A 21309-nucleotide genomic window follows, 5' to 3' on the forward strand; every position below is an offset into this window, starting at 1 on the left:
AATCATTTAAATCAATAAATATACATAGAAAAGTATATGGGCAATATAATATAAGGAATGCACAAAAATGAAGTGTTTGTAACGAGAAAGAAAGGGAGAGAAAAAAAGAGAGAAAGAGAAAGAGAGAGAGAGAGTTAATCTTCATTGCGTGATAATATGGAAAGATGTAATTTTGAGGCAAATAAAATAAGACAGCTTAATTTAACTGAAGTCCATGCCAATTACATAAATTCGCTAGTATTAATTTAAATACTTTGATAGAAACATTTTACATGATGCATTCGGTATCAAAGAGAAAAACTCTGACGTTAAATCGATACAAGAGGAAAACGATTTTAATGAGAATAGATTAGCACAAACTCAATAAAAATGTTGCCTTTATAAAAGTAAATCACCACAAAATAAACATTATTGAATTTTACGATATTTGTAATACGACTGTAATGCAATAATAAAATATAAAAGTAATTAATAAAATAAGTGAGATTTAATAATGAAGTGATATTCAGTTTTTAATAAATATTTAAATTTAGGTAGAGGAAAAATTGTTTATATATATCGAATTATGCAGATTGGATTAATTTGTTCGATATATTAATTTGTGAAAAGTTTAATGTTTTGATATCTGTTTTATCTGATATGCAATATAATGTCTAAATAAATATTTATTAAAAGAGGAAGACATTTTAGACTTCCCTATGATATTATAATTGATTGATTTTATAATTCATAAAACTTTTTAATCTCATAATTAAGATAATTCACGATTTTAAAATTTACCGAGTGTGATTTTTATTTAATATACATAGTTTTGTTTTAAAATATAAGTAGAGCTATATTTTTTTTTACAAAATCTTTTATATTCTTAAAAATCTATTAAATCTATTTTATACAATTTTTTTTTCTCTCCCACGTGTTTGAGTCTTTTCAGAAAATTTTATTTTTTTTAAGTTGACCTGTCTATATATCATTCACCGAAGCTGAAAGCAGCGATTCTCGAAAGCATAAGTACTTCCGTTGGACAACAATTTATGGCGTTTTAGTCAGGACGTTCCCGCGGAGCGTTGACAGGAAGGTAGAGCGCGGGAAGAAATATATCCAAAAGCCGAGGATCTTTGACCTAATGCACGCTTCATCGCTTACGAACTGGCGAGTCCTTCTTTTTCCCGTGAGATAATGGCCCCTGGCAAATTCGGATTTACACGCGGCTGTTCACGAGCGATTGGAAGCGTTCCAACATAGCGCGTGCAACGTTTTATACTCCCGACATTTTTACCTTTATTTTCAACGACGATCCACTTCGATATTTTTACAGTCGTAGCTTCGCGCAGAGATTACGTAAACAGTGCACACGATTTCCCGCGGACTTGTTTCTGCGTACGAAGGAGGAGACGACGTGATAGAATGACTTGAGCTCGCAATAAATCGAAGTTCCTATACTAATGTTTTCTGAATATCTTATTTCTTTTCGCGAAACTGATAATATATTTTCCGAAATGGAATCAAAATGCTTCCAACCTTATACCAGTTACATTTTATAAATGCCAATCTTAGTAAATTAACGAACAATTTTTAAATATATCGATTAACTGTAATAAATTCTATAAGTAATTGTTCGATTATCATATATAGTACTACTGTAAAATATAAGACAGTTATATATGTGCATTTTAAAATAGAGAAAAATTACAAAATATATCTGAAAAGAAAGTTAAATAATTAATTAATTTGACGTATTAATTGAATTTTTATTCAAAATTCTATTTCTATTTCTATTTAAGGAAAAAAAACAATATTTTCTCGATGATAAATATCTAGATTTCTTTGTGTCTACTATTTCAGTAAACGTCATTTACGTAATTATTACATTTGCTAGGTATGTATCATTCACATATTATTTAACCAAATTGCTTATCATTTTGCTAAACGAGGACACAATCGTCCTGAGAAAATTGGCATTACTGGCGTTGTCAGGTCCCGGGCACGTCTTCCGGAAAATGACGGAGCGAGCACAAGCCACGACGTTAGAGCCAAGTCAAAGCGGAACTCGGAAAATGACAAGGAGAAACGACCGAGAAAGAGGAAACGCGTATCGTGCGCGCGGCCGCGCGCAAGTGCCTCTCATCAGTATGCAAAATGCAGGACTCGCTCAGGGTGGGCGCGTGGGTGCACCCTTGTGTCCTCCATTTACCCGGCTGGGAATCGTATATGGCGCGGCGACGCGGTTCCTGTTGAACTGAAACCACCCTACTTGCCCCATCGCTTCCCGCTGCCGCGGTAGCGAACTCTTCGCTTCGCTTTACGCCTCTTTGTGCGCGAGTCGCATCGCAGATGCGATAGCGAAGCGTTATCGTACGCCAAGCACGCGTGTCCCCGCGTGTCCCCCGTCGTGACATGCGTGCTCTCGAAGTGTCTACACCCTGCACCCTGCGTCGCCTCCACCGCACGTAGCGTAATTATCCTCGTGCACGACGTTCCACCGCTCATCGTGTTGCTCTTTCTCTCTCTCTCTCTCTCTCTCTCTCTGTTTCCGTTTCTTTCGTCTTTCGCAAACGTCGTCCTCTTTACGTCTCGTAAGAGACGTCTCGAAACTTGTTCGCGCTTCGGTACTTTCCAAGACTACTTTCCGTTAGCGATTTTATCTCGCTTCTTCGCGAATGTCCCGTCCCGATCTCTGGCAATTTGTTTCTTGCGAGTTGCGCGCTTCCTTTGTAAGTTGCGCGCCTCGCCAAGTCTTGATTGAATTACAAGCGTTTCAACAGCACGACGGGTAAATGGGCCGCAGCGCGGGAGGCAAAATTTAAATCGTCCCGCGATTGAATTTTTATGTGGAAATCCGGTTTACGCTTTTCTTCCCCTATTTTCTCCTACTTTGATTACTTTGCGGTCCGCAGCGCGCAGTAGAAACGCGCGCGTCCGACGAATCCCTTTCTTCTTGTTTTGATCCCATCTCCCGTAGCCGCAGCTTGGGCAGAGTACCATATCTCTGGTACTCTGCCCAAACATCTTTGATGTTCTAATGAAGTTAGTTTGCTAAGAAACAACGTTGACCGGAGATTCCTGTCTACGTGTGCGGCAAAGAGAGAGGGTTGTATCGTTACATATTATCCACCAAAGCGGTTTTCGTATCTTCTTCCTTCTCTCTGGACAAGTTGCTGCTTCCGCTCTTGTCGCCTGGAGAACCCCGCCGTCTCGTATCTCATTCTCGTGTTCTCGCATTGCAAGAATGGAGATAGAGCGAGCTTTGCACAGTTCATGATAAACTCTTTTCATTAAGAAGATAGAGCTTTTAAACGCGAGCTGTCGTCGCTCTCTCGTAAACGCACAAATTTCGGTTTAATTTCTAATCGCACAATTGTGTATTATATGCGATACAATCAGCTGTTTCTTACATTTAATAATTTTTGAGAATATTTCTTGCTCTCGAAGTTTCAGCATTTTAAGATTATTTTTTGTCTGCACATAATTCTGAAAAGAATCAGCGATCAGACGAAGCATGTGTTAATTTGTTGCAATATTATGCATTATTATTCTTACAGTATCTCGTCCATTTGTCTTCGGCATTGTTAAACATAACCGATCGCGATAAACTAAATTATGCATAATAAATTGTGTCTTGCACTCTCAGAAACCTCAGACGAGCGCGGTCCCGATACATCCAGTTAATCGGCTATCCTTTTATATGATACAATAGAAAACGCGACAAAGCCGCCTGACGAATTTCAGTCCGTTCAGTCGACTCTTTTTCTGCAGTTATATAAGGATGCAAGCAAACTCTCTAAGGACGTTGGACATCCGCGAAAAGAGGTAGTATATGGATAATAGCAAAAAATAATTGGATCCGGTGTAGATACTTTCAAAAATCCCGCAGGAAATCCTGTTGAGCAGAAAAGGAAAAAAAATTTCGTTGACTTATATTGAAAATTGAAAATATTTTTGTGGGCACAAGTGTCAAATATTTTGCTTAAAATTCTCACATTTGTAGATATTCTAATTAAATATATATATATTTTTTTAATTTCTTATATAATATGTATCTTATATAATATATTTGTACAATATTGATGATATAATTATGTGATAAAAACTTTTCGTTGTAATAAATATTATTATCACATTGCAATTATTTATTGCATATCTTGATATAATCTTGATCATGAAGAATTTTAATATTTTTATTAAATATATATCAATCAAATATCTTTAGTAATCTGCAAAGGAGAGCAAAGTAAGAGAAAAAATACGATTTTATTTATTAAATTTATAGAATTGATTTTTGTAATCTTTATGGCTGTACATGGCTGAAGTACTCTTAAAAGTCTAGATTCCATAGTTCTGCAGTAGTTGAATACTGCGAATTTCAAATAAAAGTTAGTATCAATAAAAAAAAAATATTTCCACATCAATTAGTCGGTTTCGTGCGTTCAGCATTGATCGCATTTCTCGTAGATGTGAAGAAGACAGAACATACCGGGTTTTTGTTTTCCTCTCTGACCTAGTTTTCTTTTACATCTTCAAATTGTCGGAGCGGATGGGCTAGAATACACCGGATTTTAATTTACGCGGAGTGTCAGAAGCACGCGGATAATCGAATGCTATTACTGCCATGGTTGGTGCAACGTGTAACGCAATAAAGGTAATCGATGAAAGCCCGGTGACCCGAGACTACTGTTGGTTGTCGATTAGTTTAGATTAGTCGAGACTAGAATCGTACGTTTGTGGAATCTATGCCTTCACGAAAAAACAATGTACTTAAAAATTAATGTACAAACACACACAAACACATACACATGAAAACTTTTAAAATAAAATATCTGAGAATTAGATATTTAATTATTATATATATTATGTTGTATTATATTTATTAATTATATTATATACATAAAATCACGTTTGAGTAGAGTGTAAAATCATGTAATAACATTTAATAAAGATATAAGACAATTTTATTTTACAAATTCTTAATATAAGTACTTACATATATAACTAGATAAATGTGTAAAAAAATTTTGTATGAAGATTGATTAACAAAGTCACGCGTATAAATTTTTATGTTTTTGTGTTTTAATAGGAAGTAACATTTTCCCTTTTACTTCGAAATTAATATTTTATTACGTAATTACTATTGAATTTATCTCTCAAGTCAAACTTTCTTTATGCTCGGAAAGCAAAGTATCTAATCTTTTTAAAGTTAATTGCATATTAATGTACAGTAATTAAGTTCTATAACATTTTATAGACTTTAAAATTTGTCCGTATTGAAATGAAGAATGTAAAAAGATTTATAAATGATAGATAAACGATAAGATAGAGATTTTAAATCTATTATATTTTAAAATGGATCGCATTGATAAATTGAAGTTTAATGAATGAAATTTTTTTGTATTTTATCTCTCTCTCTTTTTTGTATATCCATATTTCTTGTACGATTACGTTACGTTTGTTTATCCAATTTTTCAAAATTGTAAAAGAAATACTACGATATTTGAAAAGTAAGCGTTGAACACTACAAATTAGTTGAAGAACGTGTAAACAATGATTTTAAAATAAATAATATAATTTCTGTATTTTTTATTAAAATTACATATGAATTTAAAAAATTAACGTAACATTAAAATTTGCTTTTAGGGGAACCGATATTTCCAATAGGCATCATCATTTTTCAAAGAAAAGCGCTACATTCTTATGTAAAATTTTATTCCAGGAACTTGGACCTAGACAAGCCTTTCGGCAAATATTACCTACGTAGCGACATTTTTTTATCCGCGTAGAGATAGGAAAAATACGCACCGTCCGATTTTTTAATCCGATTTCGTTTATCGGAAAAAGTAGAAACTGTTGGCCGGCCAGTGTAAAAATTGTTCCGCCGAGCGGAAATGGCACACGGTCCGAGTATTGAAGAGGATTACGCAATGCATGGTTGCGCGAGGATTCGTAAATTTTTCACCTTTTCGATCATTGAGGAGAACTGTGAGAAAGTTTATTGAAACACAAATACGTTGGTGGATTATCATATAATCTTCGACAAACTTTTAGACTCCAAAAGTGACTAATATGTAATAAATTATAAACGAAGATTTATTTTGTATGTGTCTTTTTCGGAAACAATTTTACGATTTATAAAAATGAATTATTTGTATTTTTTTATTGCACGAATAAATGTCTACATATATTCTTAGTTTAATTGGATTATCTGTCCTGTGAACAAAATGGAAAATACTTTATTACAAGATAAATATTAATGGTTGTCAGAAAAAAATCTCATCATTATTAATTATGCAATTTCTGAGTTCGCAATGATTAATTTAACTAGAAAGTAACAACACAGAGATCACAAAGGCTGCCAATCTCGGTCGCTCGACGAACAACTTTAACCGAATGTAAATCCGAGAGCGTTAAGTCGATTTTATCGAATCCCAAAGGACGAACACGCCGTTGTTCGCGATGGAAAGACGACGGCCGCGATTCTTATCGTCGATGCAAAAGTAGAAGTAAATAATTTACCTGGGGAACACACTGATTCGATGGCGCCATCGAGGATTTTCTTTTAGTGCAAGCTTTCTCCCGATTCTATCCTCGCTGTTCTTTTCGCTCGACTACTCGTGACTTTCTCGATTCAAGCGAGCTAGGAACTCCTTTAATTCATTGTACCTCCATCGACGAACTTTCGCCTCCCTTTCCTCCCTCGCAGGCCGCCGTCTGAAGAGCAAAAGCACCATCCAGGATTGTCGCATCGTGATCCGTCGGGTAAACGGGAAAGTAAATGATGTCGAAAGATCCGGATGTGTGAGAGCTGCTTTAACTTTCAATGGTCAGACGACGAATTTTTAGGGAGAGCAGGCGTAGAGAGATTTTTATTTAGATAGATTCCCTTATTAATTACTCCCGTTGAATTATTGACTGCAATTTGCAAGTAAAAATTATTCATAGAGTAAATATATATGTGTACAGAAGGAGAATTGAAGAAAATATAACATTGAAAGAAATTTAAATATATAAACAATTTAATTTTATAGCACTTTTAATGTTTGTAAAAATAAAATTAGGAAGCAATAATAGTAACAGAATAAAATAGACTATGAGCAAAATTTTTTAAGCTATTAGATGTAATTGAATAAAAATTTCTGTATTTTAATATAAATAAAAATAAAAATTTCTGTATTTCTGTATTTTAAATATTTAGTTATATCTTTTTATACATAAAAATGGCATGATTTGGAAATAAAGCAATTTCAATTTAGATTCATAAATTTTTTAAATGATTGAAAATGAAAAGTTTGTTAAGAGAGAAAATATTTTTTGGTATAAAATCCTTGCTAAATTAATCTGAATACACGCGAAAGAAAATATCTTTTACATAACAAAATGTCAATTAATTTATATAGAATCTATAAAATCTATATAATTTATCAATGCATGTCGTTACATAATAAATAAATGAGAGAAACAACTTCTTCCTCTCCGATGTCGGATTTCAATGGAGGAACATTTCGGCCTTTGCTGATGGCGTACAACACGTAATGTATAGAACAACGAGCAAAGTTCACGCGGTGGCGGGTTTTCTCTACGGAAAGGTGGTGGAACGGCGTGCATAAGGTGCCATCCTGCGGAAAATTCTAGTCGAACCGCGGTGGCGGGATGCTCGTAAGGTACGGCGAAATGTTGGAACGACTAGGAGCCGTTGCATTTTTATCCCGGATGGTGCCGACGCAGCAGATGAAAGCGGTTATGTCGGCTCTCTATTGCCGTCCTTTGTCTCCCCCACCGTATCCAGGAGACGTTCCTTAACAGCCGCGCGGCGACTCCGTTTCCCCGACCATCTTTCCCTCATCCACTCCGACGCAGTCATCTTTTCCGCTTCTTCCTCTTTCGCGACCTCAAAGCCAGTTCTATTTTGGACCATCCGAGGATGGTATATTCGGGCACACTGGCGTACGACCAAACGCCGTGATACACCACCCCCGCTGCAACACGCCGTATAACGTGTTGTGCCGCATGGTGAATCCCTCTCCCATTCTAATGTTATTGCCGAAGCAACCACCATCCTTTTCCTCGCAAAGGCTGCATTATGCGGCGCTGCATTCCACTAAAGGCAGATTCCTCGAGGATATTTTCCCTCGGAGAGAACTCTCAATCGGAATTAAATGGGATTATCATGATTATTATTGTTATAAATTACGGTGTTTTCATATTGATTTTCATATAAGAAAATCAATATGATCCCTTAGATTTTTATGCTTCTCAAAGTTTGATGAAATTTGTTGGGAATATAAATAGAGAGAATTATGTTCCATTATGTACGTGTGTTAGAATGTTGAATCGGTTTTTCTTGCCTCTGAATAATGGAACGATCACTCTTAATATTCTTGATGCTCTTAATATGACATTTTATTAATATTGTTATAAAATTGACATATCCAAACTGGATTAGTAATTTGTCATATAACATAATTCTGCACATTTAATCACGAGCAGTGACAAATGCGAAATTGCGCAGTGTCTATATTTCTCTGAAAGCCTGAAATTTATATCGTTAATAAGATAAATACAATGTATATTTATTGATGTTGACGCAAAAATCCCCAAATTAGCTTTCATTGTGCGTCTGACTGTAATCAACCAGCAGTTGCAATACATGAAAGAGGATGGTAATTAATTTTTACGCTATTATAGAGGTAATTTAAACATATGATTTTCTCTTTCCTCTTTTTTTATATATATTGTACACATATGTGGCATGTTTGCATATCATGCGAGCAAATCTCTTTTTTATTAAAATAATTGTTCAAACTGATGCATTCGCGCGTAATTAAATTCTTAGTAACAATTTCCGTAATAATATACGTCATACGATAGCAGGTTGTGCATGCCGCATATGTAAATCCTGCTCGTTTCACCTTTCGCCGATTCTGCCTTGCCAGAATCATTACACGTTTGCGTATTCAACGTGAGAAACCTTTAGTTAATTATAGATGCGCTCGCTCTCCTTACAACGTCGCTTATGCATAAGCACATTATATTGCAAACACATGTCGTACAATTCGCTGCTTGCTTTGTATTCACTAGAACGGTTGCAATTTAGCTAGAACGTGCTTCTTTACGAACGAAAGCAATTTATAGAAGCGAAGCGTTAGTCGAAGAGATTACTCGATACGAAATTTTTTCTACTGATTATATCTTTAGAGCAACATATACGTGTTAACAAATTTGATTTTTCCACTTCTCTGTGTTTTTCTTCGCGTACCAAATAGCGGTCTTCTGTTCTTTCAGATTAGCAATGCGAAGATTTATAATGATGCGCCAAAGGATTTATCGGATTACGAATAAAACGAGATGTTTTATTAAAACCGAACGACACCCGATAATCAAATATATCATATAACTCCGAATCAGGCCGATAAAATCGGGAAAAGCAAGTTGCTAGAAGGAGAGGGAGTGAGAGAGAGAGTGAGGGGGTGGGAGAGCGTGTATCAGTACACTGCGGTATTCCGCCGTCGATTTAATTACCGATTAATCTAGACTTCTTTTGTTCCCTTTGAATAATGTCTACGTTTGCCCGACCAGAGATCGCTCGTGTATCACCGCGCTTGTTTTAATAACGACGATAAATCTCGAGTTCCACTGCTATGCCGACGAAATATTCGAGACTCCGTTGCCCCTTTTTTTTTTGTCAACCAGATTATTGGACTCCTCGCAGTCTCGATGTCACGTCGATGGGACGTTCTCGGTTGTATCTGACGGTGATGAATCAAAGAAATTCGTATGATTTAATCTCTCGAATATACAACCTAAATTTTAAAAGATTGTGTCTTGAATTTATCTTTAAATATTTAAATGCATTTCTTGTAGAGCAAGATCAACTTGAACCGAGATTAGAAAATTGTCAAATTGTTATCACTCTCGAATCATTATCCTTTGAAATAATACAATCGCTCTTAATAATATGCGATATAATTACAAGCAATGTTATATTAATAATAATATATTTACATAATGATTCAGCCGTAATGAATCTACATCATTATAAGCATCCTTTGATCTGTAAGTCTTGAGAATTTTGGAGCAATATTAAATTGAAAATTGGCGCAACGCTTGGAATTCTCATCACTACTTATGACATTATTAAAACCCATTCTAAGCCGCCGTGGCAGCGGATGTCTCACGTTTTTGCGGCCGCGAATCAATAACTTTTTTCGATACGCCGTCGTGGCAACAAATCATCAAGAGTATCATGTATTCCCAGGCGTTCCTCGACGAAGCTAATACACGGTGAAACGTCTCATGGCATAGCCAATGGGAAAATGGTAACTGGGTATAAACCGGAAATGACTACCAGCCGATAACCGGATATCTAATATCCGACCGTTTGACCGGCCGAGTGCCGAAAAATATGAGGATCGGATAAGCCACGGCACAATGTCCGGTAACCATATTCATCGGATTACAGCTTTTGCTGGCAACGTTGCATTCGCAAAAATTTCACCTGTTTCATCAAACGTCCGCTGAAACTGAATGTTCTATTAGAGCGATTTCACGAACATTAAAGAGGCTCAATAAATAAGAATAACCCAATTGACAAAAATTCACTTAAAAAAGGCAATATACAATTTTATTGAAATACAAAATAATTATAAAATTGTAGAAAATAATTAGATATCCGGTAAGATTTTCTAAAAAAATGTGAAAATTTTGATTATATTATTCTTTCTGAAATTTTTATCTTTCGTTAAATCTTATTTAATTATAAATTTTATTATAATTAATTTATAATTAAATAAGATTAATTAATAAGAATAATTTTACTATAATTTTATTTAATTATAATTTTATTAATATTATAAATTTTATGTACTTGAGATAAATGCATGTATTCTTAAATGAAGAATTGTCATATATGTCATTTATTGAGAATTAATTAATAAATAAAAATGATTAATCATATCTTATGCGATATTCTGTATATCATTTTACATAGTATCTAAATATTAATCAAATTTTATAGTGATTTTAATTATTTGTTAATGCTATACACATATCGATACTGCGCGAGTATTAATTGGTGAAACAAGATTGGCTAAACTTTCCTGAAATTTATTAGTATTAGTAATGTGTTTCCAAAGTAGGTTGCGCGGGACTTTAGCGTTAAGGAACAACGCAGAGGCAAATACGAGAAAGAGAATGAGTAATCACAGAGAATTACGTAATACTCGGCTGGCTTAAAACGGATATGTTCTTTGAGTCTCCGAACTCGTCGCGTTTTATTTAAAAATTCTATTAAAACAAAGGAGGAAGAGAACTGCTATATTATAATATTCATAAATTATGGGCTTAAGAAAATCTCTGTCAAAAATGTCAGTTATATTACGTGATATATATCAAAGTGCAAAAATTTTATTTAAAGGATTATTTAAAGGATTTGGGAACACATTAAATATTTATTTATAAAAAATTAATGCTTCTAAAAATGTTATATGTGTAATATATGATATATAACATGTGATACATATTTTTTATATATCAAACAGATTGCGTGTTTAATCTTAATTATTTAATAGCAGAATATAATGAATAAAATTAAGGCTAAAACAATCAATGAGCGTTTAATACTTGTGTTTTATTTATTAAAACATAAATTTAATTTAGTATCTAAAATAGAAAATTGAAGGATCTCTTAGATAACGTATATGCTTTATATAATAAAATTTTATCAAAGAATTGGGAAAGTTATTTCTTTGCAATTAACAGCATTTGGTTATTTCGTAAAAAAAGTATAAATTTATCATTTATCATTAATTTTTATTCTAATCGAGCTCGCAGTGGGGAAATGTTTCTAAACGAGGGAAAGAGAATACTGATTACAGTTAATACGCTATCAGTGACACAGTATCGATGATAATTAATAATAATTGCGTGCCGCTCGAGTAATCGAGCATCCATTAGCGCCATTACGCCCATCGTTGTGTTACCATCGCGCCACATGTTCTCTCGCTTCTGCTCCATTAACTTTATTATCATCGCGTCGTAATGTATTATTATGTATTACGACGTATTACGTGTTCGGTCGTCGCGCGCCGAACGAGGGAAATAAGTCATAGGGGTGGAAGAGGGGATGTTGATTTACGCGAGGCAAGTGCACGTTCTGCGCGAGCCTTCTCGGATTTTAAGGAGGAACGGTCCTCGCACCGATACGACCGGCGTTTGCGGTCTCACGTATCGGTTAAATGACGCCACTCTGACAAATGCACGTCATCAACGGTGTCTGGCAACTTTACGTTTCCCGAGTGCCGCTATTATCGAGCCCGCGTCCAACCACTACCCCTAGTTTGTATCCTTACAGCGAGGGATCTGTAGAAGATGCAGTCCCGAACTACCACGTTCACCACGAACTTTTATTTACTCGAGATGTTTTCACACTTGGGTAAAGAATATCACGCGGTAACGTCGGAAATGCCGAGGATTTTTATTTAATTTCTTCATTTTTAAAGCGTTCAAAAAGATTGTCCTCGTATTTTTTTTACTTAAGCTAGGAATTTGTATAGATTGTGTAGATTGTGATTAATTAACAAGTATTAAATGATAGAAGAATATGATTTGATTTTGTCATAAAATAATTGTGCTTAATTAGTACGTGATTTTATTGATTTATTCTCAAGATTTGAACGAGATTCATACCGCACTTTAATTAAAAATTTGATTTTAAACGTTTTATTATAATTCCAAACTTTCAAAGGAAAAACATTTATTTTATCGCATATTTTATTGGTCCATGTAGTTTTTAATGTCTTTAACAATAAGTAAGATAAAAGTCTAAAAGATTAAATGTAAAAGATGAATTTTTAAGCCAAAATTTTCAAGATGATTGAATGTTTCCCTATTCCCTATTCCAGTAAATTGCATTTCTGATTTTAGGTTTCCTGGATGAGGAGCAGGGACCTCCATATTCTCACTTCGGGAAATTTCTCGTTCAGCTCGGATGCGCGATTCGGAGCCCAGCATACGCCAGGCAGCGATGCCTGGACTCTCAGGCTGGATAACGCCAGAAAGACGGATTCTGGCAAGTACGAGTGCCAGGTCAATACGGAACCTAAGATCATGTATGCAGTGCAGCTCTCTGTACGAGGTGATTGTCGTTCCACTTCACATTTCGTGCTTTACGTTTGCTCCTTGTACGACAATTTACGATAGCAATTCGACATTTTTTTGTTTTTATAGAAATCGCAACTTTTTTATTAAAACTTACGAAAATAATTGAATATTTTAATTTGCTTATTAAAATTTTTAATTATTAAAATAATATCCAAGCACATACAAAATTGGGATTGTATTAAAAAAATATATTTTCTAGATTAATCTTAAATAAAATAATAATAGTCATCCGTCACACAATTTATAATTATGAGTCATTGTATTTTTTTTTGCTTTTGATGCAACTATATTTTGTCGTTGAAAGTATTTATATTTCTAGATCCGGATAAACCGGAGGGATACGACGAACCACATTCTCAGCAGACGCGTATAAGTAAGTATATACCGTGAACGTGAGATATTTCTAGCTTGTGCGTGACACGTACGAAGCGTGACGTTTCTTTAGTTCCAGTCTCTACGCCGATCGAATCGGTTGTATATTTAAAGACCCGACTGAAAAGCGTGTTCCCATTAACGCTAAGCAGACTGTCGGTTAATAACGATAAAAGTTTTAAATGGATAAATTAAATCCTGTCAATTATAAAAACTTCATATAGCAATTTCGCATAATAGCCTTATACAACTTTGATTTTATGCATCCCTGCAGCAAATGCATCGATAAAAATATATCTGTTTAATTCAAGAAGAAATTTAAATTTATTTGACTTTTACGAGCACATATTACTTGATTACAATTAACAATGTAAATCAAAAACTATAAATGTACTACACTTGTAGTAATATTGTCTTTTTTTATTTTTAAAGTTTATTAATTTTTGCTTTAATTGTGTTCACTATATTTTCAGTAATGAGTAAATTTTATCCGGAAAAATTTTTGTTATTAAATTTTATATTATACGTATATATATGTGACAATTGAAATTAATTACTGAAATTTAAATGATCATACGCATATTTGCATTTTGTTGTGGCTCTAATTTCACTGACGCCGGACTTATTTTACCGTCTGTGATATCAGCGATAATATTTTGCGCAGACTTGCATAATTAATTTCCCCGCGTAATCAGCATTAGCTGAATCGAGTGTGCGCGTTATATATAAAATGGAACGTCCCTGTATCGTATAGTCGGAAATTATATCATGCAAATTATTTTATGAATTTCTTGATCGGCACGGAAAGTCGGACGAGCGTACAATTATGCAATCAAAACTTAGTTGAAAGTTATGCGCGGATCGCGATAACGCGGTCGGTTAAGAAGTATTATTTTTTTCTTTCTTTTTTTTTTTGAAAATCCATCTGCATTTCAGTATGTGCTCTATGGACGAACGTAAAAAAAATGTGCGCGATGAACATTATTTCGTAATAAAAATTTTCACTACTATAAATCTATAAAATGCCCTCTGGAACAAAGAGTGACCCAGTTACCGAGGGATTTGAAAATATAACTTTCATCGCGCAAGCGACTGGCAATTTCCGCTTTGTTTTACCACTTGGAAAGTAGCGGAACCAAAAGCACTGGTTGAATCGTCGTTAAGATTGCATCAGTTGGAAAAAGCGCGATTAATCAGCCGCGAGGTACAGCACTAAGCTTACTGATAATTATCGAGCGAAGAAAACGCGCTTTCTTGTAATACAATCGTTACAAATGTAAGGTATCACTGTCGCCATTAATTCTGTTTTTATGGATTTCACCAACGCGATATAGGTAACATGGCTAAACGCTGCAGATTTTTAAAGAAATCATATTTATTTTAATTATCATGTCACACACACACACACACACACACATTTGTCTTAGATATTTTATAAATATAAATTATAATGAACTTTGAGAATATTCTTTTTTATATTATTTATTTTAATATGTATATAATTTATTTATGGAATGCTTATTCCATTATTTATCTTTGCATTATTTTTGTTAAATTACAATCGATATATATATATTTTTTTAAATTTTTATTAGCGTATACATTCGAATCTTTTATATTTACTTTGATATTGTTTTACATTTTTTAAATATTACGCTATTTTTAGGTTTATGGAAATTCAGAAGCATATCTATAAAATTGATCGTATTGGAAATTTTGCTTAAAGCTACGTGTCCTTATGTCACAACCATATTGGAAATATATAATAAAACCCGTAACCTCTGTATAGAATAGTCAATACTATAAACGAGAGATTAACTTGAACTTTCACGAGTAGTGTTACAATGTATGTTTAAAACTTGCGCGATACCTGTTTACTGCTTTAGATGGTCGCTGGCGAACTTTTGAACGGGAAACCAGCGTTATTTCTGTTGTTCGCTATAATACTCCATGAAACTCTGTAGTATATGGGTATATTATATGAAAGTTTATTATCATATTTGCGCATGTTATATGTGCATAAACGACAAAATGCTTGAACGCGTCTTAAGTCTAATTAATTTAATAATATTGTCAACGTTTAGTGATTTAAATGCAATAGTTTGATGTATAATAAAGGGAAAATTATTGGTAAAAGGTTGCTTATAATCTTGTATATATTTTCCCGTGAAATATAAATAATGGCAAACAGAAAGATAAATAAATACTTTATGTTTTTAAACAAAAATTATTTATATTTCATAAGCATCAAATATCGTCAAGAGAAATATAATAACTCGAAAGCCGACATTAATGAAGTGTCACATTTTTTTATAAATATATTAATAACCTCCGATATGCTCTCATCGTAGTACATCGAATACCCTTTAAAAAATCATTAGAAGCTACTTTTTATTTTTCCCGCAGAATCGAGCAGCATCAATCACTTAAGGATAAGTACGACACCGTTCTGGCTTTGACGCTCCTGATCCGTCGTCGTCGATTCTTCTTGCAAACTTTCTTCAGCCGCTTCATAATTCTTTTTAAGTAACGTCGTTTTATTTCAGACATATCCTCTCTCTCCCGACGTCTTCGACGTCCTTGAATTTACGCTTTTTCGCTCGTGCCAAAACGACAGATTACGGAAAGTCGCGTCCTCTCGTTAAACCATGCTCTTGATATCATCGATGAAAATTAGAAACGTCGACGAAAATTTGCAAATGTTGCGGAAACACGATATACATATTTGATAATACATTTATCGACTTCTTTTCAATTCTCTCATTTAAACATACACAAAAATTTGAACATACTTTAGAAATTTAATTATTATATTTTTTCAAACATTATACTCTGAAATGTAGTTGCATTGACTTAATGGCAAAGTTACGGCCAAGGATATTTCTTTTCGTACTACGACGTGTTTCCGCTTAGAACACTCTACGCAGTTTCACTCGACTAATAAATATACTCGCGCCAAGTTTCTCCTCGCTTTTGTTCGCAATATATGCAAGACTTAAAGATGGTCACAGATCGCTGCCAGCTATATTGGCGAAGTTTCGCGACAGATAAATAAAAGGAAAACAAAGCGAAGGAAAATGCAACGCTCTACGCGCACGCGAATGATATGATACAATGGCACAGTAAATTTTTTCTCCACGAAATGATGTTTAAGATACATGTATTATTGTACTATGATGCAATATTAATATACAGGGTAGTTCTTAATAAGTGCGAAAAATTGTAGGAGATGATTCTTTGTCGAAAATTAAGGTTAATTTATTAATTAATTAATACTCCAAAAATTAGGTTTTTATTTTTTTCTCAAGTTTGGAACAAGTTAAAGAAATAAAATTAGGTGGATATTTTCTACTAGTTAAAAGGTTATTTATTAATATTTTTTTTAGCCTCCCATATTATTATAAGGGGATGAAACGCAACCCCTATTCAATTTTGTATTAGAACTTTTGAATGGGCCGGAACATGACCATCTAAAAATATGCATTAAAAAGTTTGATTTATTTAGAAACTTTGTTATTTCTTTTATTTTTTTCATAAAACCAGTAGTTTTCAAGAAAAAAAAAAATACGTTATCGTGCACAGCTAAATAGCATAGGTTTCGAATTACGATAAGTTAAATTTTAAAATAAAAATAAAATTAGAGTAAATGTTGGGAAAATTGGAACAAAAACAAAATTATAATAAAAACCTAAAAAACCTAATAAAAACCTTATAATAAAAACCTAATTTTTACCTTCATTTTTGGAGGAGTGTAACTTTACAGGGAGAGATGTAGGAGTATATGTTTATATGAAAAATCCCCCTTAATTTTCGACAAAGAATCATTTCCTAAAATTTTTCGCACTTATTAAGAAACACCCTATATATCTGAGTGTATATATCAATATTGCACTATATACACACATGCAATGACGCCACATATCATTGCGATAATAAAATATAATTTGTCAATTTATAACTAATTAAGAATTATTCTAATTATAAATAATTAATTAACAATTATTCTATTACAATTATAATATTATTGAATTTTGTTATGCTACTTAATTTTATAATTTAAATATTAAATTTTGAATATTATTTATAAATGGATTGTTAGAAAAATAGTGTACATAATCGAATAATCTAGGAGCCCGAAATTATACACATACACATATTTGACATATCGACATGACGAATCCACATTTAAGAATTGCTACTCAGAGAGAGAGAAAGAGTGTTGGCGGATCACGAGAGAATTTATCCACAAAGTTTCCGGCAAGAAAAAGACAAGCGGGACCGCATTCAGGAAAGAAACGTTGGCGAGCGAGTTTACAGTAATAACAGCATAACATAATATTTCGCTAGAGGGAACGCAGTCGTCGCCGGATTCATTTAAGTCTAATAGGATTATCCTTAATCTCGCGGTCCCGCCGTGGATTCTTGGTATCCTTTTCTTCGTCGGCCACCGAGAGTTCAGAGTTCTAAGGGATAGGAACGGCTCGCTAAATGAGTCTCGACCGCAGTCCTCGTGTTGAATAATGTATACGTGCCTCGATATATTTTTATACGGAACTCATACAGACAATCTCATTTTCGGCCTCCTTTTTTTTTCTTCGCAAAGATAATAATGAATTATAAATCTGTTTGAAGAGAACTTACATTAGTGATCAAAATTAGCCACGAAAAATATAGACAACGTCGTTGTATGCCATTTTCATGCATGTGAAATTGTATTTCATTATAATTAGTCTACGTCAAGCAACTCTCTTCATATTAATTTTTCATTTACGTTATCATCTTCGACGATATAAATACCCCATTTCTATGTACATTCTTTCCCAAAAGAAGAGAGTCGCAATATTTCTAGATCAAAACGAGCGGTTAACCGCGTAGATACGATGCATAATAAAAGGATAATGAGACTTTGTTTCGTCATGCGATCAAAGTTTGCAACTCGAAGCTTTTTCATAATTTATTACATATGTAATGGGGAACCGAAGAGTTTTCAAGGAGCGAGGTAATTTACAGTACACTTTATAAAAGCCAATGCACATAGCGATGCGTGATAGCTCGCGCGCATTAAACGAGTGCTTGTCCCTGCTTTCTAAATTAAAATATACCAGCTTAACGATACGTCTCTACGTGTGTGAGCGTGTTACATATTTCTTGCTATTTCAGCGTACTCTACTTTGTGCCGCGTTAGCGAAACACCGACCCAACGAAAGTGGATATAACTCTGGCATTAATTAAAATCATTGCATAACATTCGTCAAGTGTTCTTGATGGAACCCGGCAAAAGCGTCCATCCTCGCATCGTTGGGTGTTTCTTTTCGTCGGGAAGGGAGGAGGGAGATAGATCTAGAATGCATTAATCCCGCTTGTCGAGATATTAAAATCGAGGACGAATTGCGTCAATTAGAGGGTATTCGCGATACATCACGCTCGCTATGACGCTGTCAATTAAAAAGTTGCAATTCCTTTTGCATGTGCCGCCGTTTGTCCACCGTTTCGAACGAATGTGTTTCTGAGATTTAATAGAAATCTCTTTATGGATTAAAGTAATATACAGATGCGCAAGTACTTTAAAAATATTCCCTTTGTGTGCTTATACTAGTTTTGTGATACACAGCAAAAATGTAAATAATAGAACATTGATTATATTCATGTCGGATTCATACGATGAATGTTTCTACTGCTTGTCATGCTTAATTAAAGTAAATAATCTACGCATTGCTTTTTCTTTTTCAGATAACAATTTTTTAATGGAAAAAGTTTAGGATTATTTGTTTAATATTAATGTTTTAACAATTACATTCAACATAAGCTACAATTAATTATTTTAATAGCGAACAAAATTAACTATCCCATAATCAAATATAATTTGTTGAAATATTATGATTTAATGTATTTACATGAAGTAAATAAAAATAGGCACATTAAAAAATATTTTTATAGGCACATTAAAATTAATATTATGCTTTATACAGATAATCATATAATTTTTACACAAAAGTTGATACGTATGCATAGTTTTCGTAAGATGTGATCAAGCTTTTTTTTAAAGCAGAATGTGGGCTAAGAAATCTAATTGCATTTCCCCTTTAAGTCAAGATTCCACCGAGTACTTCGGATTCGATTAGGAAATTTGCTAGCTCGCTGCAGCGAGCATTATCCTTAAGCATCGGATGTGCGAGTAATCCCGTCACGACGCGATCATTCAACTGCTTCTCACAGCTACCGCATGATATTTGTTCAAACATGACTTTCAGGTTATGAGAGTACAGCTCCGGTGGCGGACATAATGGGACCCCGGGAGCAAAGGGTGCCGTCGGGCTCAACGATCACCCTGAGGTGCGTCATATTGTCGCCGTATCAGACCCGTCCCATCAGGGGTGTACAATGGCTTCGGGATAACAAACTCCTAACATTCCAGGTAATGCAGCCTCAGCTGGATATGCGGGGTCGTACTAATGAAATTTCTGTTTGAGGATCGGGAATCGGAAGGGGAGGAGGGGGAAAAAAGGAGTGATCGTATATCATCAACGACCGACGCGAAGGAATATGGGTCATGTAGCCCCCATCGTGTTTTCTACATTTTTGTTTGCGTAGTAGCCTGCGTCGGCTGTTTCTTTCGGCGCGTTACGTGATGGGTAGAAAGGTTGATCGATTTGACAGTCAACACGGTTTTGTCGCGATTACGCCCGTTGGTCGCGACTTTGGAGTTGAGATTGATTTTCTTTAGCTGATGTCTTCCTTTTCATTATTTATTTATTGTTTTATTAAGAAAATTTTTATAAACATATATAAATATATAAGTATGTGTGTGGAAAATTATAATATATATATATGTGAATTTTTAATAAATTTTTGAAACATGTTTGTTAAATTTTAAGGCTACTAATTTATTTATATATTTAAAGTACCACGAGATAAAGAGATTTCTGAGAACATCGATAAATCTGATATTGCAATTTTATCTTGGACGCGTACTAAATTTCATTATTCCTTTGAATGCGTGACTCGTAACTTGATGCATTCCAGAGAGAGAGGAAATTTTTATTACATTAATTATTTTAAACACTTTTATTTATTGATTTTTAGAAATCTAGAATAAATTTATACTTGTTCTATTGATTTAATGATAATGAACGCTTTTATATTCATTGATGCATGAATAAAAAAGATAGAATTTGAATTAAAATAATGAGATCTCACACAATATATGCAAGAAAAATGACAAAAACTCATATATTCCTCTTGTTGTTTTCTTAAATACATGAATTATATGACAAAATTTTAATATATCTAGAAGAATAGTTCTATGTACTTTTAAAATAAAAAAGTTTTGGCACTTAATCAATATCCACATGTATGAGTAATTCGAATCTTGCCATAAGTTTTGGAAAAGGAGAAATATGAGTTTTGTATTTCTATATCTTTCAAATATTCCAAAAATTTCTCATTACTTACTTCCTCGTTGAGTTCGCTTATATATTCCTCATCCAGGCAGCGCGCGGGGGAATAAATGTGGAGACCGAACGGGGTGCGGCACGCACAGTATCTGTGTTGACTTTGGCGGCGGTGACGCAAAATGACGTTGGAAACTATTCGTGCAGGCCAACGGAGGGTCGATCAGCTACTGTCACCTTAATCGTTGAGGAAGGTTAGTCACTATCTTTTTTCACTCACTTGATGCCCATAAATAATTTGATTATAATTATCAGTATCATTTCTTTCTTCTCTTCCCACGCACAATTATCGATTATATGCGCGGTTTTTTATATAAAAGTATTAATTGAAAACAATAAT

The 21309-nt window shown here is 34.0% G+C and overlaps 1 protein-coding gene across 15 annotated transcripts in view; it reads left to right on the forward strand.

Annotated features, from left to right (window-relative positions):
• The window catches only part of LOC145969851 (zwei Ig domain protein zig-8), a 109822-nt gene that overhangs the window by 78293 nt on the left and 10220 nt on the right, over positions 1–21309 (forward strand). For 14 of the 15 annotated variants that reach the window (XM_083096143.1, XM_083096148.1, XM_083096132.1 and 11 more), the window contains 4 exons: positions 12910–13120; positions 13466–13519; positions 19761–19933; positions 21007–21163. In XM_083096143.1, coding sequence (XP_082952269.1) covers positions 12910–13120; positions 13466–13519; positions 19761–19933; positions 21007–21163 — 595 coding nt within the window. The remainder of the gene's footprint in view (positions 1–12909; positions 13121–13465; positions 13520–19760; positions 19934–21006; positions 21164–21309) is intronic. The other variant, XM_083096145.1, reaches the window with a different exon arrangement.

This window comes from Camponotus vicinus, unplaced genomic scaffold (genome assembly GCF_025532165.1).
Source record: "Camponotus vicinus isolate PSW18456_S1 unplaced genomic scaffold, iyCamVici1.0 SCAF_4, whole genome shotgun sequence".
In the NCBI taxonomy this organism is placed as follows: Eukaryota; Metazoa; Arthropoda; class Insecta; order Hymenoptera; family Formicidae; genus Camponotus; species Camponotus vicinus.